This window comes from Odocoileus virginianus, chromosome 17 (genome assembly GCF_023699985.2).
Source record: "Odocoileus virginianus isolate 20LAN1187 ecotype Illinois chromosome 17, Ovbor_1.2, whole genome shotgun sequence".
NCBI classification, from domain to species: Eukaryota; Metazoa; Chordata; class Mammalia; order Artiodactyla; family Cervidae; genus Odocoileus; species Odocoileus virginianus.
In genome coordinates this window covers 12,413,649-12,436,624 of record NC_069690.1, presented here as the reverse complement: position 1 = coordinate 12,436,624, position 22,976 = coordinate 12,413,649, and the positions used below count along the sequence as shown (strand labels likewise).

Sequence of the window (22,976 nt, the reverse complement as noted above, 5' to 3'; positions counted from 1 at the left end):
AACGGTGCTCACAAGCGCAGAGCAGGTGCAGCCACTGCCTGCGTGGGGCTCAGGGTCTCCGACCCCCGCGAGCAGCCCTGCCTGGAGGGAAGGTGCCCCGGAAGCTGACCAGCTAGCCCTGAGGGCCACAGACACCGTCTCCACCGCCTTACCCACGCGCGCACGTACAAAAGTCAAGCCCCCAAACCACTTCTTGGCACACACCGGAGGCAGAAACCTCTTAACTCCAGCCTTGCATCTGAGTCCCAACCCTAAAATATCTGCATATTAAACGACCAAGGACAGCTAAGCTTTCAAAGGGAGAAGATCAAAGTGCTGTCATCTTTGAATTTAATCCTTTTGTTGCATCAATGGTCTTAAGAGGGATGAGAGAGATCAAAATAAAAATGGAAACAAACTATATCTTTGTGGCTGTTGTGTTTTAGTCTTTTTTTCCCTCAATTTGGGCCACAAAATAGGTCAGCTCCATTACTGATCAGCCTTCCCACAAATATTTAAAACAAATTGAATTGCACACCCAATACCCATCACAATTACACCAGGCACAATAACTAAATTAGCAATTCAACAAAATAATTGGAAACGCGATTCTCTCTATCCCACCAGTCTCCCTCGAGGGTTTAGCCGATCTATGGGGGAAAACTCAGCTTTCCTAATTCTGGAGCTAATTAGAGACACACTTGTAAATGAAGTTGTTTGTCTTAAAGTTGAAATTCTCTTCTGGGGGTGGGGGAGAGGGAAGGAGACGGAGGAAAGTCCTTTCTGTCTGGAGCAAGTGGATAAACAGGTATCAGACACACGCCTGGGTTCTCAGTAGCAGCCCCGTCTGCAGTTAATAAAGCATCACCATTGTGCCATCACTTATCTGGTCAGGAACGACTGCGGTAACAGCCGGCCTGGCCAAGAGGGGCGCACCTTTTAAAGGCCCTGGAGACAGTTCCTGGGGTGGGGCTACACTGTGCTGCTTTTAGGGACCCACAAGGTAAGGGTCAGTGAGGGAGCCAGCTCCCCCTCACACCTCCCCACTGGGGCCCGAAGAACCAAAGGCTCAACTCCCAGGAAGCCAAGGGGAGGCTCCCGTGCCAAGTAACCGCCCCCCGCGCCCCCCCCCCCCGACCACGGAAGGGGCGCCAGGACCAGGACCCAGGGCCTGCGAGGTTGCGCCGCCCACCGACCAGGGCCGATGCTCTGCCTCGGCCCGCTTGCTCAGGCCGCTCCTGGAGAAGCAATCTCCAGGTTTCAATTAAGCTGTCCTTGGCCTCTTTTTGTTCCTTCAGGAAGGAACATCTCGGCTTAATTATATAACCCAGAACTAGGCCTCGCGTCCCTCCCCTCTCACCCGCCTCCACGAGCATTAGGCTGTGACCTTAAAACTCCGCCTCTCCGCGGGGCTGCGCCAGCTCCGGGCGGCGTGGCTGGGGACCCCCGCCTCCCCTTCCCCAGCCCGCACCCCTGGGAACGAGGGCCTCACCTCACCTGCAAGGTCGGCAGATGAAACGGTGGCCCCGGGGGGCCCAAGAAGCCTCGCTCCGAGACGCGCCCGCAGCATCCCGGCGCCCGGGCCACCAGAGCGCTAAGTGAATTCAAGAAGCACCTGCTCCCGCCACTCATCTCCCCGAACAATATGAAATCCAAGTTATCACACCGAAAGTGCCCCATATTAGCCGCGCATTTAGCTCCTGGAACAAAGTGCCCTGCGCTACAACTTTAAAGGACACGAGAGTCAAACTGGAGAATAATTTTCTGGCCTCAGGGAGCCGGCTCCCGGCCTAAAACCCTCAGGAGGAGGGCGGGGTAGGTTCGTCCCCACGCTCCCCAGGCGCCCACGGCCACCAAGGCGGGAGACCCCTGCTTCTCCAGACACGGGGTCACCCTCCCGGCCTGCAACGGGGCCTCTAGACGGCAGCAGCTCTTGGTGCCCCGTCTGTTACCACTTCCCTTGGCTCCAGCTTTGGCGTCTGTTAGGACTCGTGCAGGGCCTCCCAGGTGGGCCAGTGGTAAAGAACCCGCCTGCCCCGTGCAGGAGACTTAAGAGCCGCTGGTTCGATCCCTGGGTCGGGAAGATCCCCTGGAGGAGGTCATGCAACCCATTCCAGGATTCTTGCCTGGAGAATCCCACAGACAGAGGAGCCTGGTGGGCTGCAGTCCATGTGGTCGCACAGAGTCGGCCACGACTGAAGTGGCTTAGCACACGTGCACGGGAAAGGTCGGGAAAGACCCGTATAGACCTGATCTCCCACCAGTCACACGCAAGGCCTCAAAGGCCACACGCGGCGAGTGACTACTGATGGTTCTCCCATCCTCCCAGGAGGCGCAGCTGGATGGCTGTGGTCTAGACGCTCTGGATGTTCTCGGGGTTGGAAGAGGCTCCCCAGGACTCCGCAGAAGAGAGCAAAAGGCAAACCGGCCACGAGGAAGCAGGAGCCACACGGAGCTGGGAGGTGCCCTTGCCAGGGAGGCGGAAGCCGGCGAGTCACGGCGCTTGGTGAGCAGCATCAGCCTCACACGCACACCGACGCCCGGGTGCCCTGGGCCCGCACTTTCAGAGGCGCAGGCGGATGTTTGTGCCCCAAGCGCCAGTGCCCATGAGCCCCAGGGCAGCTGCCCTCCTGCCAGGCTGAGCTCTCATCTTGGAGGACCGGAGCCCCGGGAAAGTGACGCTGGCTTGGAAAGGGGCTGGAGCTCCACCATTAATAGAAGCAAGTCCAGCACAGCTAAGGGGTCCGATCAGACTGAAGTTAGAGGTTGCAGGACTCACTGGACAGAGAGGGAGGACAGAGTCCCCACTGGGGACCAGGTCACCTGTCCAGACAGCCCTCCGCTACCGTAAACGTCCCCCAGAGCCTGGCACACAGCAAGAAGTCAACACCTACCTGGATGCGTGGAGGGAAAAACATTCCTGCATCCGTGCTAGACCCAAGTCACCAAGACACCTTTCCATGGAAACAGCTGCCTGAGGACAAGGCGTCCTCAGGAACCAGGGTGGCTGACCCCCATATAGTGAGGAGGGCCCCCTGCCCCACCGCAGGCCCAGAGGTCAACAGGCTTCCTCCAGGTTGCACCCTAGCAGGTTTGATTTCTGATCCAAGGTTCTTCCCACTCGGCCACCTTCTGTTCATAATCTGTCCTTGACACAGAAGGTCACACCAGCCCCTTCCAGGACGAACTCTGTGCCCCCAAGCCTATGTGAGAACCAGGGCACACACCCCTCAACACCCAGGGAGATCAGGTGGCAGAAGTAGCCAGCACCACGGGGCGGGGAGCCTGCCGGCCCAGGGCACCCCGGCTCATTTCCAGCCCCGCCATAAAGAGGCAGACGCGGTGGGCGCAGGCTGGGCGGGAATCTTTATGTGTTACTGGTCCTGCTGGGTACCTTAGATTCCTTTTCCTCCCTATCAGTAATCTGGGATTGGGTTTTTTTTTCTCTCTCTCTCTCCATTCTTTTAAATTTTCTTTCCTGAGAATTCAGTGTCCTTGACCTCAACAAATGAACTGAGAACCTTGGACCAGGGAAATAAACCGAGCAAACTTCTCAGGAATATAAATGCCACTGAGGCGACGACTTTATTGGCAGACCCCACATGATGGGCAAGAAGGGGCCGGTAAAGAAAATCTATAGACAGACAAGAAAAACAAAAGTTAGATAAGGCATACTCACTCGGCATTTACACCATCCCTCTCCTCTCCAGACAAGGAGCAGGTAATGAGGGCTTCATCAACACAGCTGTTGAACAAACAGAATATATGCAAGTCAGCAGGGTGATACGGATCCCCAGGATTTAAGGATTAGTTAATGAACTTACCAAATTACTGGCAATTATTTTTGAAATGTTATGAAGAAAGAGAAAGGAAAAAAAGAGAAAGTGAGACAGATAAGATTTAAACAGAAAGAATGACCAAGGCAAGTTCAACTTAATTCCGGGCACAACTGTCCCCCCAGTACAAACACACCCACACACACGAATTAAAAACACAAACTCAGATGCATAACACAAAGTTCATTCACTTTAGACAAGGCTCACTGCTTGTACATGCCTTTCTTGAACGCCAAGTGCAGCCCATCAGGATGTCAGGAGAGGGGAGCCATCTGCCCTGGCACCGAACACCCACACTTCTGTAGCTGGAATCTCAGGCTGCCCCACGACACCCTTCGCCTCTGAGGGGTCGCTGCGTGACCTGTGAGCTGGGCCCGGGGAGGCATGGATCTTGGTGTCTCACGCGCACGGTGCCCACACCATGGTGGGGAAGGTTTGGATCAACTGAGCCTCTGTCAGCTCCTTGTGGATGAAATGGTAAGAGGCAAAGAGGCAGTAATCCTGGACGAGTCGTATGTGGAGACCCGGAAACTCAACCACTGAAAGGAAGCGACTTTCCTAAACTGGAGACGCAGAATTTGTTGCTTAACTTGTCGGAACTGACGTTCTCGGGTGTTTTGTGCGCTCTCGGGGTTCCCGAACGATGCTCAACAAGCGTTCTTGGCCGGTGACCATGGAGAGTCTGGCTACACCCTTAAGGCAGTGTGGGGAGGAACACAAATGCACACAAGGCAAGGAAAACACACCAGAGACCCCCGGGATGAAAGCGCTGAAAGTAGCAAGAGCAGGAAGCCAGTGGGGAGAGGGGGGAGCGGCGTGTGTGTGATCCTGCGGCCAGAAAACAGACACGGGGCCGGGGAGGGAGAGGCTAGTGTCACTTCCTATTTATCCACCATCTTTCACTGGAGCATCTCAGAGCTCATGACAGGCCGCAGCTCTTTAATCCTCCCCGAGGAGGACGCTGATTTCAAGGGCTCCCTGGGGAGCAAGAAATAAACCCCAGGATCAGAGTCCAGGGCCAACCTCCTCTCTGCATCTCAACACCCTTCACTGCAGACAGCCCAGCCTACAGCAGGTGAGAAGCGGGTGGGCCCTAGAACAAGCCTCTGTCAGAGCCTTTAAAGTATTTGGACTCATTCACTTGGTTCATTTTACTCCCCAAGATCCATGCCAAGAAAAACAGTAATTTCAAAAGACAACAAAGAAGCTTTATGCAGGAATAGTCTCCTGAAACAGTATTCATAATAGCAAACAATTGTAACAGTTTAAGTGTTCAACAAGACGGGGATTTGGTTTAGTAGGCAAAGACTGATGGAATTATTGGTTAGCAATTAAAATACTTCAGTGAGATCTTTAGAAACGTGGGAACAACCTTCTCTTGTACTACCACGTTGTAATAACAACGCAGAACGCAGCCTACGGGTGGAGGGGGACGCAGGCACCGGCACTTTGTTTTTGCTGTTTTTCAAAGGGTAACATTTCAAACAGTCCAGAAGGACAGACTAGTCTTCCACCTGCACTGCTCCCTGGAATGCACCCCCCCCCATCCCGAGAGGAGGGACTGGGTACCACATCTACATACAGATGAGGGTGATGAAGGAACACAGGTTAACAATGAGAAGGGGATCTTTTTGAGTGGAGGGATAATTTCTGTTGTTGTTCAGTCACTAAGTCATGTCTTGCGACCCCTTGGACTGTAGCACGCCAGGCTTCCCTGTCCTTCAGTATCTCCCGAAGTTTGCTCAAACTCATGTCCATTGAGTCGGTGATGCCATCCAACCATCTCATCCTCTGTCGCCCCCTTCTCATTTTGCCTTCAATCTTTCCCAGCATCAGGGTCTTTTCCAAAGAGTTGGCTCTTTGCATCAGGTGACCAAAGTATGGGATTATAGACAGATCTTATCTTCATTTGTTCCTTCCACGTTTCTGTAATTTTGAGGTGAAATAAACCAGGACAAGAGAGCAGCCTTATCTTCTCCAACCTGAAGGGGAAAAGCCACGGCCTGCTTATGGCCCCATGTGCAACCCCGGGCCGGGTGGGCGCTGGGGCTTCCTTGCGGCTCTGATGATGTCTTCAGCGGCTGTGGCTTAGGAGGGCCGTGCAAGGAGGAGTTAAAACGGATGAAAAGGAAATAAGCAAACTTCACACAAAAGGGAGAAATGCTTCAGTCAACACTGAAAAAGGGCCCCGGATTGGAACTCTTTGATAATGGTTCTCGACTCATTTCAAAATCAGCATTAGCCACCAAAATGTAAAGTATTAGTTTTATTAAAATGCAAATCAATCAACTAATCTTTCTGGTAACAGTTACTGAATTGCAGTATCCGTGTCAATTAAAATAGTATCCAATTTATTCTTGGCTAGAAGGAGGGTGGTCTTCTGAATTTTAAAATGCAAGCCTCCCTTAACTGAAAATTCTGTCTACTCTTTCTCATCTCTTTGGCTTTTAATTCATTCTAATTAAACATGATGGACTCCAAGTATTTTGAAGTACCTGTTTAAACCTTTTTCTTCATTGGACAGTGACTACGACAAAGGTTCTCTCTTTAGGAAACGTGGGTCTGCTCTGGGTGGCCAGTGGAGATTACTCACCTGCTGTTCTAACACGCGTTATCCGGGATCCTCAAGTTAGAGGGACGGGGTGGATGATCTCTATTTTTAAGAGTGATCATTTTGAAGACAATGAAAGTGATGGAAATCTTCTATTTTTGTTGATTGATCTTTTAAGTAACTGGAGACACACCGACAATTAAACATTTTTCTGACAGTCAAGTCCAAGAGGTAACTTACCAAGAGGAGGAAAACAGATCAGGATGTACCAAGGTCTAATTACTAAGAGACAGAGAAACCGTCCTCCTCCCCGCCTCTGCCCCACCCCAAGCCCAGCAGATGCTCACGTTAATACTAATACTAGTGCAGACTGCATTCTGAACTCACTGCATTTGGAGCCCAGCCTTGAGGCGCTGTGTCCTGGGTCCCTGGACACCTAGTCAAGGATAATGTGGGATTCCTTGCCACAAAAATCTGTCACTTGGTTTTGACATTTTAGAACAATACCAAAACCTGACTCTGTAAAAACAATGACTAGTTATTAACCACAACTGCCCTCAGATGCCTGGAGTCAACTTTCCTTTAATTCCACAGCTCTAAAGATGCAGGCACAGGACCCGGGAGATGGTCAGCCTTGCTGGGCACATACACATTACTTATGCAAGATCATCTCATTGCATACTGACCACATCAGGCCAATAAATCCCCCTTATGGGGATTTAATTTTCAGCTTTTGACCTTTGGATGAAAAACAAGTGAATCATTTCCTCCTGCTGGATTTACACCACAGCTGATCTTAATAAAGTGATTTAGGAATGGTGAGAACGGAAAAGGACTCAGGAAGAACCTTCATGGGTGAAAAGAGGAAACAAGAAAGAAGTCAGATTGCTGTTGAGAACGAGAGACAAACGGCTGACAGGCTTCGGGGCGGGTGTGCCTGCCCCTCAGAGCCTCAGTCGACCGCTGAATATCACCCACCTGAGAGCGGCGTCTGCCCCGCGGTTACTCCTTCTGTGATTTTTTTTTAAATCCTGGGTTCATTTATTTTTCAGAATGTTTGACTGTACCCTGAGGCATGTGGGACTGAAGTTCCCTCACCAGGGATCGAACCCACGACCCCTGCATCGGAAGGCGGAGTCTTAACCACTGGACCCCTGGGGAAGTCCCCCTTCTGTGAAGTTTTATATTGTGAGAGAAGGCCACTGGGCTGGGGAAACAAAGAGCCTGCCGCCCTGCGGGAGCTGACATCACTCACTTGGTGCTGCTGAAGGAATCACATGTGGCTGCGGCAACAGTAAAAATACTCTTTATTTGTGGTGGTTCAAGGCCGTGGGGTGGGGAGTGGGGGGCGCGTCCTTTGTTCCCGGAAGCACGGTGGGGACAGGCTTCCTGGGCCGCCTCAGGCCGTGTTCTGGACTGCGCACATTCCCAGGATTACAGCCCACGGCTTCCTCCACCAGGACAGGGTGTGCAGTGGCCCCGTCTCAGGCCTCGAGCTGGAAAGACGGGTGCCATCAGGCCCCATGGCCGTCATCACGGGGGTTGAGTTGGCCAAAAAGGGATCGATATAGCTCTGTCCTGCAAGACAAATGAAACAAACTGGTTAATGCATTGGTTTAACTTTTCAAGGTTAGAAAAGAACCCAGAAGCTGGGCAACACCCCAGTCTGAGTCTTCAATTGAAAACACAGCTGCGTAATTAAAAATGCATCCCACAGCTCTTCTTCACAAACACAGAGGAGGGGAAGAACCTGGAAGCGGCCAAACAGCAGAATATGTAAATAGTCCGGCGTGGCTGGATACCCTGTCTCCAGGGAACCAGTTTTCTATAAGTTTGCCCTTTACAGACAGGCTCTTCAAGTAAGAAAACAAGATTGAATATTTTAATAGGATGTATGAGACTGCCACACGAGGAGGATTCAATCAGACATGGGATGTAGGGGATATAATTTAGTTTTCATATATTTTCCTGGACTTGGCAGTACTTGAAAAACAATGAAAATGACCCAGCAACAAGATTCCAATTACCAGCACACATGCAGCTGCTCAGGCACAGGGGCCCTTCCCCGAACCCCGCCCTTCCACTATCCTCCATCCAATAAGTAAATTGATTGGTTAATTTATTTCTAAATTTGGGTTTGATGTTAAAAAAAAAACAAATAACCCTAACATGCCAGGGTCTTGGGTCCTTGAAAATGAATAAATGACCTGTCACTTGTGTTTTTGCCGCCGCCCGGCAGGGTGGTCAAGAGCCCTGGGCCCCAGAACTCTTCCCTGGGTGGAGGGCCGGGTCTCCCTGCAGAGACGTGAGGAGCCACGAGCCTCCAGGTGGGTCACACCACAGGGAGGAGGGGACCAAACCTGTACCCTCAGGGAAGGAGGGCTGGCACGGGGCAGAGGTCACAGACCAGTGAGTAAATGACCTTGGGAGAAAGCTATGCCCACTCTGTTTACGTTGTCAAAAGCCAAAACCTGCCATCCTTGACAGGCTGGCTGGTAGAAGTGCTCTCATTACCTGAGAGTCATCATGAGCAAATCTGATTTTCAAAACAAAGAGCAAAAAACTCCCCATGCTTCAGACAGCTATTACTGGTCCAGCCACATTTCAACACAAAATCTTACGAGTCTGTTTGAATTCACCCTGCTACAGTTTTGGGTACCAACAGCAAAGTGTTAGTCACTCAGTTATGCCCGACTCTTTGCGACCCCGAGAACTGCAGCCCACCAAGCTCCTCTGTCCATGGAATTCTCCAGGCAAGAATACTGGAGTGGGTAGCCGTCCCCTTCTCCAGGAGATCTTCCTGACCTGGACTGAACCCAAGTCGCCTGCATTGCAGGCAGATTCTTTACCATCACAGCCACCTGGGAAGCCCAACAGAGGTCCTCTAATTAGAAACCTCGGCAACAGAAATAGCATATTGAAACTTTTAAAACAGGGAAGTCTTAAAAAAAGAACCACTGAAGCAATGAATGTAAACTAACCGTGTCATGCTGGGGACCATGAGGCAGGCAGGGAAAGTGTGGCCAGAAAACAGTGGGTCTCCCATGTTATTATAGGAATGTTACGGCAAGAACCTGCCGGTACCCTCAGCTGACCATGGTATCCCTGGGCCAATGTCAAAGGCTGCGGTTCGCCCGGAGCCGCAGGGTCTCTTTTGTTCCTGAGCGATACACATCTGCCTGCTCAGCCCCGCACATGTGCTCGGACCGCATGCAAATGACAGGCAGGCAGCCTCCTTCCGGAGGCAGTGGCTTCTAAATCACTGGCTCCATCACACAGAAGACAGCCCTACCCTGCCCACGCATGACTTGCTCACGCGATGGCCTGTCTACCTGCCAATAAGTGCAAGTCTCTCTGGCTATTTCCGCAAAGAAATTAAACGGTGTTAAGGGGAGGGTCGCCATGACAAAGAGGATGGTGTGGCTTTAAGGCTGTGGAGGCACATCGCCACGGAGCCCTTCAGGATCACTCCTTCCAGCCTTGCCCGCGCCAGACCCATCATTACCACTGAGCAAATGCTTCCTTTCCACGCCGCGACATCAGTGAACTGATGGGGCTACGCGGCAGTCACTGCCCACAGCAGGGTTCACGTGTCAGGAGCGGAGAGGGAGATGCTGAAACCCGTGTTTTGATAGAACATCATTTCACACTCAGGTGGGCAAGGCCGACAAACATATGCAGCTGTTCATGGCAAAGCAACCTGGACAGCAGAGTGGTCTGGATTCTTAAAATATTTTTTACAGCAAAGAGAGAAAAAATACAAGTCAGGGATTATTCCCACCTGAGAATCCCCAAGCAATTTCAATTCCAAGTCCTCCTTCACCCACGACCACCAATCAGGGACTGTTTTCACCCTCAAAGTATCTCAGACACCCCTGCTGCTCCAGGCACCTTCATTTCAGAGCCTACCATCTTTCACCAAGAAGGTGGCGACAGACTTCTCAGTGACTTTTCTGTTCCCATCTCCTACCCATTGTCCACGACCCTCAGCCCCGACTCTAAAGGCTCTAGAGACGGACAAAGCTGACCCTCCTGGGGTCCAAGAGCATGATCAGGATGAAGACCCCCAAACTCCAGCGGCTCAGCTCAGCTCCCGGCCCTTCTTCCCTGCAGAGGTCCTGCCTGGGGCGGAGGTGGGAAAAACATGGCCATGAAGGTGGGGTCTGTGGTCTGGTCCTCAGCCTCTGTGCACCGCCCTTAACACAACTCTCCAAAATCCCGCAGCCCCTGCGCACATTTTTAAATTGACATACAAAATTTTTCTAGATAAATGTAATAGGCACAAAGGATATAATTATCAGAAAATTGTGCTTACTACCTTTTAAAATAAAACTCTTGCATCCTGTTTGTAATACACCCCATGGAACCTATGTGCCATACTGATCTGATATCCATCACCGCTCATTTAAACAATACGTAAACAAATTCGTTAACTTGGAATTTTACAGCATCCTTTTCTTCTTAAACTTGGATTTCCATTTGATTTTTCCCTATAGGTTTTTGTCTTAATATAATTGATTTATGCTTGAAAGTCTTTTATTGATTACTCTATGATACTTTTTAGCCACAAAAATAAGGATGCAAATTGATGCACTTTTTGAAATTTAAAAAGTTGAAACAAAAATATTTTAATTTCTTGGGACCATAAAGCTCTAAGTTAATTTTGAAAAATTATACTTCTGGACTGTGTTATCACTGTAATTATTATTAGGATACAACTGATATATATGATAACAATATAATAAAGTTTGGTATAATTTTGGTAAATTTTTAATATGTGTAAAATGTTACTGGAAATTATCTCTTAATGATATGGATGAGGCTTCCCCCTCCATTCCCATTCCAGGGATGAATATTATTTATCGCTAGAATGAAAGGAGGTTCAGCAGCGATTCTATCCTACTTTTTAGCTTTTGTAGCCATCAGTGAAGAGAAACCTTGCCATGAAAACAAGTAGATGTGGGAAAGGGAGAGTTTTGTTACAGCAATGACACTCCGTTCTTCTAATTCCTGCTGAATTAACCGCCATTTCCCCCTAATCTCAGAGTGATCTCCCACCAAAAATTACTTTTAATGATCTATCAGCTGACAACTCAATTAGGTTCTCCTGCAGTCCTGCTGAGAATAAAGACTTGGGAGCCACCTGCCCGTTAGGGCTGTTACCTGGTCCCGGGTCCCGGGTCCCGGTGGGTCGCGATCCCTGCCCTGATATGTTGACTGCTCCTTTTGTGAGGTTCCCCGACTCTGGGGCAAGGAGGGGCTTCGTGTCCAGTGAGGACAACTGTGAAAGGCAAGGGAGGAGGGGAACCTGCAACTCCACTTGGCCAGGACCGCTGCAGGAAAGAGCTGGAAATTGATTCCTGCCAACTCCCTGCATCTCCTTTCCCAGGGGGAGATGTCTGCGTGGCACAGGAGGAAGACTGAGGTGGGGGTGGGGTGGTTCTGAGCGGTGCCCCCAACCCAGGCGAGTGCTCAGCCCGGGGCCAGGGCTCGGGGGAGGGCAGAGCACCCGGAAGGAAACGGCACACGCGGGTACCCCCCAGAGCCAGGGAGCAAAGCCAGACACAACTGGGGAAGGAAAAGCCACGCTGGGCCAGAGGGCCAGCCCGCCGTCTGCTGCAGAGCCTGCCCCACCCAACCCCAGCATCTCTCCTAACCAGGATTTAGCCACGCAGAGAAGCTCAACTATCAATCCTTCAGGTTAACCTTGTCTCCATCCGATTCTCCAGGGTAAGCGTGTAGTTTAATACTTGAGGTCCCCTTAAGGCTATGCATAATGAAGTTGGGGTTTTTTTTCCTTAATACATAATTCCTGCTCCCTACCACATTAAGAGTCCAGATTTGAATCACTGAGCTGAAATGCCTTCCCCCCTTTGTTACCCTGCCCCCCACACTCTTGGCCTCAATGGCCAGTGGGAACGTCCACTGTAGGAAATGTATTAATGGGGGTATCATGCAGGAGAATAACCCACAGAGTAATTAACAGGACTTGGACCTAAGGTAGAAGGTCGATAGCAGGGGCTCTTCCTTGAATTAAAATTTAACTTACCCTTTATTGCAACCTACAAAAGCAAGTAATGAGCACTAACATTTTTATTTCTTTTAAACTGTCATTTAGGCTGTAGAGGGGATAATTACCTATCTCTAGTGTAGTAAGGTTTTATAACCCTTAGTGAGGCATTTTCTAATTTAATATTTTTACTATATTATCATAAAACCTGTTTCTAGAAAAAAATGATCACGGATTAGCAGCCATTTTCCATAAAGACAGAATGTATGTGTGTGTGTGTGTGTGTACTAGGACTCAGCTTATTTATTATGTGATGTGAAGAGACCCAAGTGTGCCCAGTCAAGCTGGCTGTGAGATGCTATCCCTTGAGTGGCGGGCAAGGCTCAAAGGGGCCCTAAATGAAATGGGGGTGGACGTGTGTCAAGGTGCAGCCCAGCCGCACGCACTCCTCACCGACTGCGGCACAGCCGGGACAGAGGCGCACCTGAGCCCACAGAGGTCTGGGCGGGGGTGCGGTCAGTGAGGCCAGGAGCTCGCAGCACCTGGGACCAAAGGAGCTTGCACTGGCCACACCCCAGACACCCGATTCTCCTCTTCCGGCCCGGACACCTCCAAGCTACACCCACCTGGCCCTGTGGCCTTAAAAGCAGGCAGAGGAGAAAGCAGCCAGGGCACTGCACCCTAAAGAAACCAGCACAACCTCCAAAAGTACCTCCTGGTCTCCGAGCAAGTACAACATGCCGCGACTCCAGCCATTCTTCCCAAGGTGCCAGTGGAGACAACCGCTGCCTTCCTGATTAAAACTGTATGCCGAATTTGTTTTGATTAATTTGAGGCTGCTCATCAGTTGCTTCACTGGGAGTGAGGCGGCGGGGGGGGGGGGTTCCTCCCTAAATATACAAGATGCATCCCATGAGGGCCCACCCTCCCTGGTAACCCCCTCCTCGGCCCTGCACACCGAAGGGCCTGTGCCGCGTGCTTCTGCGGGGCTTCACACACTTGCTTAGACACACACTTGCGAATCCAAGGATGATGAAGTGCACAAAGGGAACGTGAGTCTAGGCTCTGATCGCAATAGTGCTCCTGTCCAGCAGAATGTTGACTGAACCCAAATCGTTGTGTCAGGACAGACACGGCCGGAGCAGAAACTCACATTGACCACCATGGTTGCTGATGGCAGACGCGCTTTTAATAATTATTGGTGATGTTACTGATGCAGGATTTTGTTTATCTTTGTGTTTCAAAAACATTTTACTTGTTAGTGCTGTGGAAGCTTATAAACCTGTGTTAGTGAGGATGGTTCCTTGGCCTCAGAGTGTAACACACAGGTATAACAGATTCACAACATACATGTGAATGCCTATCTGTTAGGTTTTTGCAGGATTATCAAAACAGGAATGACATGGCAGAAGCTAAGTTGGGAAGGTGATCATGTGGAGTCACTCTGTTGGGACAACCCACTCCATTTGAAGATGTGGGAATACTCTTCCTCCGGCTGGGCCCCCCTCTGCCACTGTGGGACTCCCAACCATGGTCCTGCCATCTAGAGCCGAAGGGACAGCTATTCCCTGGGGCAGCATTTCAACTACTGCAGTCTTCTCCTAACTGAGTCTGGTCTTTTCCAGGTGGAAACAAACACTCCATCCCGCTACGACAAAGCTGGGCTTCTCCTTCCAGCCTGGCAGGACCCCTCTGAGCCCTCCTGGAGCCCGAGTCAGTGTCTGCACACTCTGAGCCCTCCTCACGGGTCTGGATGGTCCAGGAGGCCCAGGCGTGCAGGGTAGGCTCTATTGTCACCTCTGTCTTTAGCATGTCCTTTCCTGCCCTCACGGAGCTTCCAGTCTCTCTGTTCTGTCTGCAGGCAGGCCCAGGGCATTCCACATGCCAACTGAAAAAAGCTGTCTTGCCAATGATCACTTGGCATCAAACCAAGGGGTCCTCCTAACGCAGCTGCTAGGGTCTGTTCCCCAGACACTACAGACAAGATGGCACCTTCCTCCATCTTTCATTCCTTCTGCTTCCTCTCACCCAAATCCATTCTACTCTGTATCAGAGACTTTACAGGTGAGAGAAAGATGTCTGATAATTGGTTCTACGGCCTGAGAGGGGGAACTGTGTGGATTCAGACAGCAGGTGGCTGCCCTGGGCCTCGGGGGCTGTATGCACACACAGCGGTGGGAGGGGGGTGCGGGGGCCGTGTGCACACACAGCAGTGGGAGCAGGGGTGGGCGGGCTGTATGCACACACAGCGGTGGGATTGGGGGTGGGGGGCTGTGTGCACACACAGTGGTGGGACTGGGGGTGGGGGGGGCTGTGCACACACAGCGGTGGGACTGGGGGTGGGGGGGGCTGTGCACACACAGCGGTGGGACTGGGGGTGGAGGGGGCTGTGCACACATAGCGGTGGGACGGGGGGTGGGGCAGAACCCCCAGCCGAGATTTTGTCTGTCAGGAAGCCTGGACAGTGAGGAAGGCAATGCCAGTGAAGGCACAGAGGTGCATCTTGTAAGGAGGGAGTACCACTCAGGGTGACGTGAAAACATCACCAGAGTAGAAAACTCAAGAGTCCCTGGGTAAAGCCAACAGGTCAGCACTTAACGCCCTCCCTCTCCTCCCAGCATCCCCAGCAACAGAGTGGCTTCTCGCCTGAAATGCCAGCACAACTGCAGGCCAAAAAACAATACACAGAAAAAGCCAAGAAAGGTGAAAAGAGAGAAAAAGCAACCTTTTCTTACCGAGGGCTGTTTCTTAACAGGGTCAAGTGAGCAGAGTAACAGTAACTCAGAGAATGCCCTTACCTCTCACCAATTACCTACAACTGGACACAGGGCAAACCTCCCTTCAGAACCAGGCTGAACGCTCCATAAGCTCCAGGACAGCTCACCGCAGCTGCCCAGATCTGCCGGAAGGTGGCAGCACACGACGCACTTCTCTGGACCAGGTAACTAGTGCGGCTCCGGCACACTGGCCATAAATTACCCATCACCTCTGCTCTCCTCACCATCCTCCCCAGTGCTTGAAGGAGATTCTGGAAGGTCTGTTCCAATTCGCTCCTTTGGTCAGGTCAGAACCGGGTCCTTCAAACCTCTGCAAATGCTTTTAGCCCCATAGCTTTAAATTACAGATGGTGACATGTGACCTCTGGCCTGTCTCCTAAAGATCAGACTCGAGATTTATAAATGTTCAAAGACGCAGGTTCAGGTCCCAGACAAAGGAACTGAAGGAGGAAGGATGGGTGATGCGAGGGGTGAGTCTGCGGGGCTTTCTCCTCACCCGTGTTCCCTCCTTGTTCCCATGTCAGTTACAAATTCACTCCCCTTAAACAAGGAAGCAAAACACTTCAAACTTCCATCATCCTACCACTAGTTTCAAGTCTTTCAAATTCTTTTATAGAAAAATAATTTACCTTGGTAGGACTTACTAAAAAGAAGAGGTGGGGCCGGAGGGTGAGGAAGGACCTCTCAACAAAAGGGATGTCGCCTCCTCTTCTGTGCGTTAACATTCCATATTCCTGGGATGATTTCCACTTTCACAGTTTGACTGTTTTATAACAGATTTGATGCGAGAGAAGACAAATGGCCTCACAGAGGAAGGACGACAAATCATCTCACTGCTTTTAGTGGGGTTTTCTCTTTATTTTTATTTACTTTTATCTGTGGCTGGGCTGGGGAGCTCTCTGCTTTGCTGGAGATGTTTAATATTAACGTCAGGCCCCTGCGACCCTGGCAATAGAGTTGGCCGGTGTTGTGTTTACGGCGTTGTGACTGCTGGCTTCAGGAAGATGAAGCTCCCTGTTCAAACAGCAGCCCCTCTAACAGCGCCTGTTAAAAGCCACGGGATGCTTCACTGCTTGGACGTGAATCACCTCCTCCAGCCGCAGGAAGGGGAGGCTGACACAGAGTTACATTTGTATCCCTATCAAGACCGCTGCCGGAGGACCCAGGGCCTGGGTGGGGGGCGGTGTGTGATCCTTTTCTCAGATCCTTCTCACAGCTACTCCGAGGGGGTCAAAACACACAGGAATAAGCGAAGATGTCTGTGGTCAACCCGAAGTTTCAGCAAGGCATTCCATTACTGCCGGTGCTAATCTGAAGGACTGACTTGACCAAAAAAACCTAGTCCTGATCCGAACACAAAAGCAGCGACTTTGTTTATCTGAACATAAAAGCAGCTCGGGATACGGAGCCCCGGGTTCAGCTCAGCCCGCAGGACACAAAGGTCCCGCAGGGTCCTGGGGGCAGGAGCCGCCCGCCTGCCCAGGGGGAAACCCTCCGTGTCTGCTCCCGCTCTGCCCTCACCGCCCTTCCCTGGGTCCTGTTCTCGGCCCCCCTCCCTTTCCCTGGTAAACCATCCACACTCTCAGCCCCAGCGAGCTCCTGGGTGTGAAGGGAACACTGCACCCAGGGACCTGACTGCAGACCTCACCAGGCCCCACGAGGCTGCTCTGCCCCTAAACGACCTTTGTTAACCGGCACACAGTATCTACATGTGGAATCTGAACATACGATACAGAGGGGCCTGTTTACAAAACAGAAAGAGACCCACAAACGTAGAGAACGAACTTATCGTTACCAGAGGGGGAAGGGGTGGAAGGAGAAGCTAGGAGTTCGGGATTAACAGACACACACCAGTATATACAAAGCAGGCAAACAGCAAGGACCTACTGTGTAGCACAGGGAACTATATTCAGTGTCTTACAATAACCTACGGTGGAAATGAATATGAAAAAGAGATATATGTGTCTTTTCATAAACACACACACACACACACACATCTGAATCACTTTGCTGTGTAACTGAAACACTGCAAATCAACTATACTACAAAAAAATTTTAAAAAACAAACTACCTTTGTTAAGTCATGGCCCATACTTAACTGTTTAATGGCAGGAAGCTACAAAGTTATAGGGATCAACACCACATTTTCTGATTAAAAAATAAAATCTACAAGATACCTGTCTCAGCTCTACAAGATCGTTACTTGAAGGGTCTTGTTTGGACAATTTACAGTAAATGACAAAATGCAAACTGATGCCCTCCATCTGTCAATCTTGTTTAGTTTTTAATGTCTTCCTTCAAAGAACTTGCTCCTCTCTCCTGTGTATCAAGGGAAATTTGGAAAAAAGGTTTCTCCCAGCCACCTGCCAGGGAAACCTTCCCTAGGGGGAGTGCCCAGGGGTCCAGAGCTTCTAGGTGTCTGCCCTGGGGCCGCCTCCCCATGCAAGCGCCTGGGTTCACCAGCCAGTCACTGAAGTCAGCAGTCTGATGACCTCAGCTGGTCACAGGGCTGGTTTTTAAAAGCCTGACTGCTCTGTGCAAAATGAGTAGTTAGCGTTTCTGCCGCTGGAAGCTGGGGAGTCCACTGTGCTGCCCGGCTGTGCCTCCTCCCCTGCAGGATGGAGAGGCGGGCAGGGAGGCTGAGCGCTGCCAAGTGCGCGCAGGAGAAAATGCGTATTGATTTCTTCTTTCTTATAAAGGAGCACAAAGCAGTGAGGAACAATTGGTCCTCTCTGCTGCATTTCACATTCCACACAGGACAAAGGGCCCAACCCCCACCAGCCTCCGAGAGGCAGGAAGGGGAACCTCGCAGGGCAGCTCCCGGGTGTCAGAGGCCACCATGGTGTAGGGGTCCCCTGCGGGGGTGGGGGACGACACGCCCAACACCCTGGGCTGCAAATGCCTCCCCTGCCTCCAGCCAGTAATCTCCCTCTCCCGACTGATGTTTCCTCATCTGTATTGGAGAGCAAAGAGCCTTCAGTCTTATTTACCTTTTAAGTGGAGGTGCCCAGAGGGTAAAAGAGTTAATGTTTATAAAGTGTTCTGCTCCCCAGAGGGAGACAATGTATAAAACACAAGGTGTGGTTATGGCTCATTCAAGACCTCATTTCCAGGGTAGTTAGTAATAGCTTCCCATTACAGATGCCTGCTCCCCAGCACCTGGAACTGAAAGTACACTCAGGCGATGCCCTTTATCTAAATATCCTTTTTTTGGCTTGACACTTAAAACCAACACTAAAAATAACAAAAGGAAACCGGGGACTATTATGCCCTGTTAATGCACATACAGGAGCCATTCCAGAGCTGTTTTCTTCTTAAACCAAACAAAATCTTGCGAGTAGTCCCCCCCAAAAAAACCCTGACCTACAATGAGAATTGATCAACCCAGGGCCCTGTTCACTCTCTGTGTTTCCATGGTAACTAGTAATCTGTAGAAGGGCCACCAGAAACCACACCCAGGATGGTTATCACAGCCAAGATGGGCAGGAGAAGACCTTCATAGACACACGGCTGTGCTGTAGACTTGTGACCTTTTCCCAGGGCTCAGCCTAAGTAAAACAACCTCCAAAATTTTCGAGGTGAAGAATGAAGTCCCAGGGCTAGACTCTGTATTTCTGGGCTTTTCCAGCTTGGCCAAGAGCAAAGAACAAAGCATGGAGCCGGCCCTTGGGCGGCGCAACGTTCTTGTGTGGAGACAAAGCCCGCAGGGGATTAGGGCCCGCGCTGCTGGTGAACTGGCCGGGCACGGGGTGCTGGGGGAACAGAGAGAAGTGAGGATGGTCCCCAACACTTGACCGGGGCTTCCCTGGAGGCTCCGTGGTGGAGAGGCCACCTACCAGTGCAGGGGACACGGGGGTTCGACCCCTGGCCTGGGGAGACCCCACATGCTCTGGAGCAGCTCCACCCATGTGCCACAACTGCTGAGCCTGTGCTCCGGGGCCCGGGAGCCGCAGCTGCCAAGCCTACGTGCTGCACACGCAGCTGCACACGCAGCCCGTTTGTCCGGAGCCCACACTCCGCGGCAAGAGGAGCCGCCGTGAGGAGGAGCCCGCACAGTCACTAAAAAGAAAAAGATGCTCAACTCAAAGATCTTTCAACTTGACAACAGTGTGAATGCAACGTGCGTTTGGTAGACGTTGTACTTCGAATTTTGAACTGTGACCTCTCTCTTCCTGGGCTGGCAAAGTGGGGGACCCCCTTGTGATGGTGACAGCGGACAAGCGACACACAGCACTCTGTGCCCAGACAGCCCTTATGCCGTCCACCTGCAGTACAGTATTCGATTAGTGATACGATCGACACGTCACTTTATTATGAAACAGACCTTTGCGTTGGATGACTCTGCCTGACTGTAGGCTACTGAAGTGTCCTGGGCATCTCTAAGGTGGGCAAGGGTCAGCTGTGATATCAGCAGGTTAGGCGTTTTAACTGTATTTTCAACTTACCTATGACGGGTTTATGGGGGTCAATGAAGATCTTTATATTAGAGTTAAGAGTTAGATAATATGGAGCAATCTCAGTAAAAGAGGCAAAAAAGTTTGTTCATCTATCTTACAGGACTGTTTGCAAAAATAATCTTACCAGCAAATTACTTACAAGCAACAGACTCATAAGCTGAAGGCCTTTCAAGGCATTTCAGACAGGAGGCCTATAGCCAATTCTTCTCCGGTGTACATAAAAATGGGTATGTCTGCCTTGCAGGCAAAGGGACAATGACATAGTATGTACATGTGTGAAAACATAAATTTTGTTTAACTATTTGTACAGGTATCATCAAAACAGTCCTTTCAGAAACAAAAAATTACAAAGAACACTTCATTCTCTAATGAGGACTTCCCTAGTGGTCTAGTGGTTAAGAACCTGCTTGCCAGTGCAGGGGACAGGGGTTCGATCACTGGTCCAGGAAGATTTCACACGCTGTGGAGCAACTAAGCCCATGTGGACAACTACAGAGCTCACACTTTAGAGCCCAAGGTCTGCAACAAGAGAAGCCGCCGCAACAAGAGGCCTGCACATCACAACTAGAGAAAGTCCGAGTGTAGGAACAAAGACACAGCACAGCTAAAAGTAAACGATAAAATAGAAAAATACATAGATATTTTTTAAAAAAGAATCTGATGAGCAAGAAGGACTATTTTCACTTTACAAAGCAGGAAACTAAGGCTGAGCACCAAAGAATTGATGCTTTCGAACTGTGGTGCTAGAGAAGACTCCTGAGAGTCCCTTGGACAGCAAAGGGATCAAACCAGTCAATCCCGAAGGAAATCAACCCTGAATATTCATTGGAAGGACTAATGTTAGCACTTTGGCCATGTGATGTGAAGAGCTGACTCATTGGAAAAGACCCTGATGCTGGGAAAGATTGAAGGTGGGAGAAGAAGGGGATGACAGGACGAGATGGTTGGATGGTATCACTGACTCAATGGACATGAGTCTGAGCAAGCTCCAGGACATGGTGAAGGACAGGGAAGCCTGGGTGTGCTGCAGTCCATGGGGTCGCAAAGAGTCGGACACGACTGAACAACAACAGAAGTCCAAAGAGAAGATTTCTTCAAGGTCACATTGTGATCCTGCCTGTGAGCTGGGGCAGAACAGGTGGTCAAGGATCTGGAGTCAGCTCTCTAGCCTAAGGAAGGCTGACATCAACTGGAAAAAGACCTGGCTTGTTTTACAAATAAAACTTGGGCTACAGAAATGCTATACAGTAACTAAGTGAAAAGTGAAAGTCGCTCAGTGGTGTCTGATTCTTTGTGACCCCATGGACTATATAGTCCACGGAATTCTCCAGGCCAGAATACTGGAGTGGGTAGCCTTTCCCTTCTCCAAGGGATTTCCCCAACCCAGGGGTTAAACCCAGGTCTCCTGCATTGTAGGCGGATTCTTTACCAGCTGAGCCACAAGGGAAGCCCAAGAATACTGGAGTGGGTAGCCTATCCTTTCTCCAGTGGATCTTCACGACCCAGGAATTGAACCGGGGTTTCCTACTTTGTAGGTGGATTCTTTACCAACTGAGCTATCAGGGAAGCCCTTATAGTAAGTAAGGCAGCATTCAATTGGAATCAAAATATATTAATCCAAATGTATGAGCATAAAACCTTGATAATACCAAACATGGGATGACAGTAAACTTATGCATACAATTTTGACTTATAAATTAAGCATTCTTAGCAAGGAAAAAAAACCCTAATAAATGCTTTTGTGAAGTATATTAAGTACAATTAGAGAGAAACAAATAAACTAGGGGTTTGAGGACTAAAGAACCCCCACTCAGCGGGTGGTGGAGAATCCGTAAAGTCCCTCTGGAAAGGCGGGTGTGGACCAAGGACCATGGACCCTGCAGCAGGACAGGACAGAGGTGGGACAGGGGACGTGAGGTGGGGTGAAGAGGTACTCCAAGGAGGGAGGGGGTCTCGGGACCTCGGGGGCCAGCAGGACAGCACAAGAGGGTGCACACCGAACCAGGCGACTAGCAGAGAAAGGGGGCAGGGCAAAGTCACCGCAGGCCTTGGTGGCAGGTTCAGATTTTATTTGGTAGGCCACCAGGAATGGTATGTTCTAAGTGACATTTTAGGAAGGTGTAATCTGGCAAAGACACACAGAAATAATTAGACCAGACTGTGGTTAAGAGGCTGTTGGTGTCATAGTGAAAGTGAAATACCAGAAGTAGGAAAAAAAAATTCTGGGCTCACAAAGCAGCAGCAGGAGTGGAGTGTAGAGACCACTGGACAATATATGACAATAAAGTTCCAAGCAGATGAAAAATAAGAAAAGAAATCAGACAAATAGGTAACATCTGGTCCTAGAGGAAGGCCTAAGCAAGTATGTGTGAACTTAGTCGCTTTAGTCGCATCGGACTCTTTGCGACCCTATGGGCTGTAGCCCAGCGGGCTACTCTTGTCCAAGGGATTTCCCAGGCAAGAATACTGGAAGTGAAGTGAAGTGGCTCAGTTGTGTCCGACTCCTTGCGACTCCATGGGCTGTAGCCTACCAGGCTCCTCGGTCCATGGGATTTTAAAGGCAAGAGTACTGGAGTGGGTTGCTATTTCCTTCTCCAGGGGACTTCCTGACCCAGGGATCAAACCCACGTCTCCTGCATTGGCAGGCAGGTTCCTTACCAATGAGCCACCTGAGGAGCCCATGCCAAGGCATAAAAGCAATGAAAAACACCACAAAGAGCTTAAGTGTTGGATCACGTAAGAAGTAAAATTTATATACGACCAATAAAAGTCATTAATACCAACAGGTAAGCAGAAAGGGAGAAATCTACAAAAATAGGAAGTATGGCATATAATCATCACATACAGAATTCATATAAACTGCAGAGAAAAATTAAACCCAAGGGGAAAAAATGTACAAAGGATTAAAAACAGAAATACAAATGATTAACAAACATACATAATCTTCAAGGTTATTATTAAATGAGAAAATAAACATTAGATACTTAGCCCAGTGCCTAGTGCCATGCAGGGCCTCAGTAAAGTGTCACTGCAATGAACTCTCATATCAGCAAAGTTGTAAATGACATGAACCTCAGGAGGGGGGTACTGGGGATAGAAATTAGTACAACCCATTATGAACCATTAGAAAATATGGATGAATCATTTTACTATACACCAGAAAACTGAAAATAAACTATCCTTCAATTAAAAATTTTTTAAACGTTTATGCCTTTGGTCCAGAAATTACCCTGCTACTCTTCAGAAGCTATTCTGAAGATACAAGCAAACCTTAGAACATGGGTTACTATATCAATATGCTCACTGCAGCATTACCCTAAAGAGAAATAAAAACAATCAGAAATAACCTCAATGTCCAAGAATAAA

At 49.9% G+C, this 22,976-nt stretch overlaps 1 protein-coding gene across 1 annotated transcript in view; it reads right to left on the bottom strand.

The window, feature by feature from the left end:
* Window positions 1-7,656: 7,656 nt before the first annotated feature.
* AATF (apoptosis antagonizing transcription factor) overlaps window positions 7,657-22,976 on the bottom strand; it is a 102,179-nt gene continuing 86,859 nt past the window's right edge. Inside the window, exon 12 of the mRNA XM_020890055.2 lies at window positions 7,657-7,944. Within this exon, the coding sequence (XP_020745714.2) occupies window positions 7,881-7,944 (64 nt within the window). The 3' untranslated portion in view covers window positions 7,657-7,880. The remainder of the gene's footprint in view (window positions 7,945-22,976) is intronic.